The following is a 5,172-nucleotide window of genomic DNA, read 5'->3' as shown; positions in this document are numbered from 1 at the left end:
GACTTAGGGGTAATCCCCCCTTTTTTTATTTTTAACCTACACCATGCGGGATCTTAGTTCCCCGACCAGGGACTGAACCCGCACCCCCTGCAGTAGAAGCGAGGAGTCTTAACCACTGGACCGCCAGGGAAGTCCCAGGGCATTTCTTTGGGAGCAGCTAAAAGGAAGTCCTACTTTTTTACATTGCAGAGAGTAAACTCATGGAACTCATGACCCCAAGAACTGGTACCCTCCAAAATATAGAGGAAGTAATGAAAAAGAGATGTGTAAATGATGATAACTGCCCCTTCCAATATGTATATAGACACACAGACATGCATACGTATAGTTACACCCCCCCCCCACACACACACACACACTCACACGTTGTACCACACACAGTTTGAGACTGAGTAGAATATGCCATTGGTTTAGCCCAGAATATCATTGCTTGCTCCCTTTTAAAATTAATGTTGGCGGGCTTCTCTGGTGGCGCAGTGGTTAAGAATCTGCCTGCCAATGCAGGGGACACGGGTTCGAGCCCTGGTCCGGGAAGATCCCACGTGCCGCGGAGCAACTAAGCCCGTGCGCTGCAACTACTGAGGCTGCGCTCTAGAACCCGCGATCCACAACTACTGAAGCCTGTGTACCTAGAGCCCATGCTCCGCAACAAGAGAAGCCACCACAATGAGAAGCCCTTGCATCGCGACGAAGAGTAAACCCCGCTCACCGCAACTGGAGAAAGCCCGCATGCAGCAACGAAGACCCAACGCAGCCAAAAATAAAATAAATAAGTTTATTAAAATTAATGTTGGCATTCCCCTGGACAGGGAAACAGAAGTATTTAGGAGACTGCTCTCTCTCTCTTTTTTTTTTAATTGAAGTAGTTGATTACAATGTTGTGTTCATTTCAGATATACAGCAAAGTGATTCAGTTATACATATTCTTTTCCATTATGATTTATTATAGGATATTGAATACACTTCCCTGTGCTATACAGTAGGACCTTGTTTATCTATTTTATATATAGTTTGTATCTGCTAAACCCAAACTCCTAATTTATCCCTCCCCCACCCCCTCTCCCCTTTGGTAACTATATGTTTGTTTTCGATGTCTGTGTCTGTTCCTGTTTCATAAATAAGTTCATTTGTGTCATATTTTAGATTCCACATATAAATGATATCATACAGTATTTGTCTTTGTCTGACATACTTCATTTAATATGATAATCTCTAGGTCCATCCATGTTGTTGCAAATGGCATTATTTCATTCTTTTCTTTTTAAATTATTTATTTATTTATTTATTTTTGGATGCGTTGGGTCTTCGTTGCTGTGCGTGGGCTTTCTCTAGTGGCGATGAGCGGGGGCTACTCTTCGTTGCAGTGCAAGGGCTTCTCATTGCAGTGGCTTCTCTTGTTGCAGAGCACAGGCTCTAGGCGCGCGGGCTTTAGTAGTTGTGGCACACAGGCTCAGTAGTTGTGGCTAGTGGGCTCTAGAGAGCAGGCTCAGTAGTTGTGGCGCACAGGCTTAGCTGCTCCGCGGCGTGTGGGATCTTCCCGGACCAGGGCTCGAACCCGTGTCCCCTGAATTGGCAGGCAGATTCTTAACCACTGCGCTGCCAGGAAAACCCTAAATTTTTGTTTTTTTAAGCCACCAAATTTGTGGTACTTTGCTATGCAGCCCTAGGAGACTAATACACTCACACACCTCAGGGCCTTTGCACTTACCATCCCCTCTGCCTAGAATGCCCTTCCTCCAGATTTTTGCACTGTTTGCTCTGTCTTGTTATTCATTGCTCAGCTCCAGGTCACTTCCCAGTCATCCCAGTCCCACCCCCTTTTTAGCCTGTCACCCTGCTTTGTTGGCTTCAGAGTCCTCATAGACATCCCAAGCTCCCTTTCCATTTATTTGTCTACTTCTTTTCTGTCTGCCTCCCCACCTTGAATGTGAGTTCTATGAGAAGAGGGTCCTGGGGACCTTGTTCCTTGCTCTATTTCCATCAACCACTCAGAACACAACAGCACACAGCTGGTGCTTAATACATAAAAGCTGATGGGATGAATGAACGAAAGGACAGATATGGGTTGTTAGTTCTGAACAGGTTGGAGTTTCACAACTGGGTTCCCTGCTGACTCATGCATCTGGGGCTAGGGGAATCCCTGCTTTCCTCTGAGCTCAGCTCTGCTCATCTGTTCCTCTTTAAGAAGGTGATCTCTGCTTTTAACTTTCTGTCTCTAGGAGTTAATTGAAAAAACAGACAAGCACACTGATCAAAAAACACTTCAGAACCTCAAGAAGGTTCATCGTTCTTCCTTTACTGCCATTCAGCCATGGCTGGGAGGCTGAGTATCTGCATTTCTTATTGGCATCCGAGCCACAATGCCAAAGCAAGCCTCATCTTGCTAAAGAACTGAGTGGAAGTGAAAGCGTAACAGAAACCTGGACCGATCACAGGCTCAAACCAGTACGTCTCCTTTCCATCCCAGAACTGGGAACTGAAACCATTCCACAGGAAGTTCTCTCCTCCCCCAGTCTGGCTGGATGCCTTTTTTAATACACAAATACTCACAGCAACATTCACCAAGCCCTAAATAAAGCAAAGTGCCCTTGCAGTCCTGTCTGTACTACCCTTCTGAATTAAATTGCTTTTACTTCTCCCAGCTCTCTCCCATCTTTGTTCGAATGCATATGTAAGTTTTACTTAACTATCTCATGTTGCAGGTTAGAGTCACGTCCTTTTCTTACTTTACAGTATGTGGTATTTTTCTACCAGGGCAACCTGGTTGAAAATTTTATGGGTTAACAACACATAAAATTCTCCGCATAAGTAAGAAGTCCATGTCTGTGAACCATCACCCAGACACATGCAACACCAGATTGTGTGTCTCATAGCAAAATTTATTGAAGTGGTAGATTTCTTATAGAAACACAAGCAAATGAACCAGGAGGAAGCTTTCCCCCCTCTAACCATTGGGCAGCATTTCCCTTTTAGTGATAAAAGCAAACAGAGGTGGCAAGCAGCTCTCTCCCTGAAGCCTTTTTAACAGTTCAACCTTCAAATTTGTGTAAACAAGAGAGGAATGGATTCCTTGCAGGTTGTAACATAAATGCCATTTCCTTTCCCTTAGTAACACTGTTTCGCTCAGTCCCTGCTGGGGCAAATCCCCTCTTTACCAGCACTGGAAACTCAGATATTAACCAGAGCTTATGAGTTTCTGTCTGGTCCATTTCTGCTAAAGCTTAGCTGAAAGATGGATTGGTCCCACGGAACCCAGGTGACCTCCTGGCTTGTTTCATGATGCCTGGGCTCCCTCCAGGAGCAATAATTCCCCTCCAATCACTTAGCTTTCCTTATCCCAGTGGGAGCCCACAAACAGGCTAGGCGTTGCCCCAGGAGCCGAGAACCATCAAAGTCTCAGGCAGGTGAAGGAAAGAGGCTGGTGAGTCACAGGTGCCAGTGGGTGTCTCTGTGGCTCCAACTCTCCAGCAGCAGAAATGTGGACAGTTTTGCCATCTTCAGTTCTGCGAGTGTCCGAGATTGAACAGAAGTTTCAGACGCCTAGAAGCTTCTTCCTCCATTCCCCCGAGATCCCGGTGGAGACATGCTGCAACCAAGCAGCCTATGCTGCCAGACCGATTCTCTAAATCTGATTCTCTGGATCTGGAAGTTCTGGGAAACCACAGGCCAAGGCTCGTGATGTTACTCTGTGTACCAGCCCAGCTGCTTCTCCAGAGATCTTGGTCCTTGATGATCCTCTCCCTTCTTGGCTTGGTTATTTTAAGGAGAGGCCAGCGTCAGATAAGAGCGGCTCTGAGGCTCACTGGGATTGGCCATTAAAAGTGTCGGGAACATTCTTGGTAGTACTCAGATCCCCCGTGAGCTCGACACTTGTGCTGCGGTTATTCTCGGTCTCATCCGGCACCTTCCTCCATAGGCAGCGGTTGACCAAGGTGGAGAAGAAGTTGGGGAAAGATGGGCTGGAGAAGTAATACACCAAAGGGTCCAGCATGCTGTTCATGTAGGTGAAGCTGAGGGTGATGTAAAACGCCAGGTCAACTGAGCGATAGGTGTCACAGTTCCGCGTACCAGCGGTGCGCAGGAGCCAGAAAATGCGTATGCGCGCGGCCACACTGGGCAGGAAGCAGATGGTGAAGACGACGGCCACCACCATGATGAAGTTGATGGCCCTCTTGATCTTGACATGCTTGTTCATCTGTCGCTGCCTCAGGCTCCAGATGATTCTGGCCGAGCAGAACAGGATGATGCCCAGGGGCAGGAAGAACTCCAGGAGGAACATGGCGTCGTGCCAGCGGAAAGTATCGCAGATGTTGAAGCTGCTGCACAAATTCGAATTGTGACTCCTGATCAGCATCTTTTTGTACAGGAGGTGCATCGTCAGGCCGATAGTGATGCCCCACAAGAGGCAGGAGATGAGCGCCGCCGTCCGATTGGAGATCTTGTTCAGAGCGTGATGGGGATGGACCACTCGGAAGTACCTGTCCACGGCCACCACCGTGAGGAAGATGATGCTGCCCTGGCGGTTCATGGCCAACATGAAGAGCATCAGCCGGCAGGGGACTTCCCCAAACCTCCAGTCCCACTTCCTCACATAGTTGTCCGTCAGGAAAGGCAGGCAGATGATCAGGAGGAAGTCAGCCACAGCCAAGTTGAACAGAAACACCCGGCTGGCTTTCCAGGACTTGAGGTGGAAGCAGAAGATCCACAGGGCAAGGCCATTGCCCAGGAGCCCGAACACAAACTCCAGCCCCACCACCGGCGGCAGCACCTTGGCAATGAAATCATCCCGGAACACACAGCAGTTCTTCTTGCCTATTTCCAGAAAATGCGGGTGGGACAGGTTCATGAGTGAATCGCGTTGGTCTTAGGGAGCGCCTCACCTAGCGAACGCTCAGGGAACGAGGTGTGGGTCTGAGTGGCGAACCTGTGGTTCAGCACTCGCCTTTATGTCATGTCAGGGTGTTGAAATAGATGACTGAATGGTTACCAGGAAACTATGAAATCCCTTTAAAAAAAAAAAAAAGCCAGCGAGTCTCTTATGAAACCTGCTGTTTGCATAAACAAATAACAAAAAAAAAATCCCCGGGCATATAAGAACCCACAGAATTTTCTAAATGTAAAGAATACGTTTGGGCAAGCAGACTGTCACTGTGAATTATGACGTGACCTAAT

General features: G+C 47.7%; 1 protein-coding gene across 1 annotated transcript; it reads right to left on the bottom strand.

The window, feature by feature from the left end:
- Positions 1-2,870: 2,870 nt before the first annotated feature.
- Positions 2,871-5,172, bottom strand: LOC132436453 (hydroxycarboxylic acid receptor 2). The gene is given in 2 exon segments (XM_060029347.1): positions 2,871-3,819; positions 3,821-5,172. Coding segments are annotated over 2 exon segments (1,086 nt in total). The 5' UTR covers positions 4,847-5,172; the 3' UTR covers positions 2,871-3,759.

Source organism: Delphinus delphis, chromosome 13 (assembly GCF_949987515.2).
Source record: "Delphinus delphis chromosome 13, mDelDel1.2, whole genome shotgun sequence".
NCBI lineage: Eukaryota > Metazoa > Chordata > Mammalia > Artiodactyla > Delphinidae > Delphinus > Delphinus delphis.
Note: the sequence above shows the minus strand (reverse complement) of the source record. Positions and strands in the feature narration are given on the sequence as shown.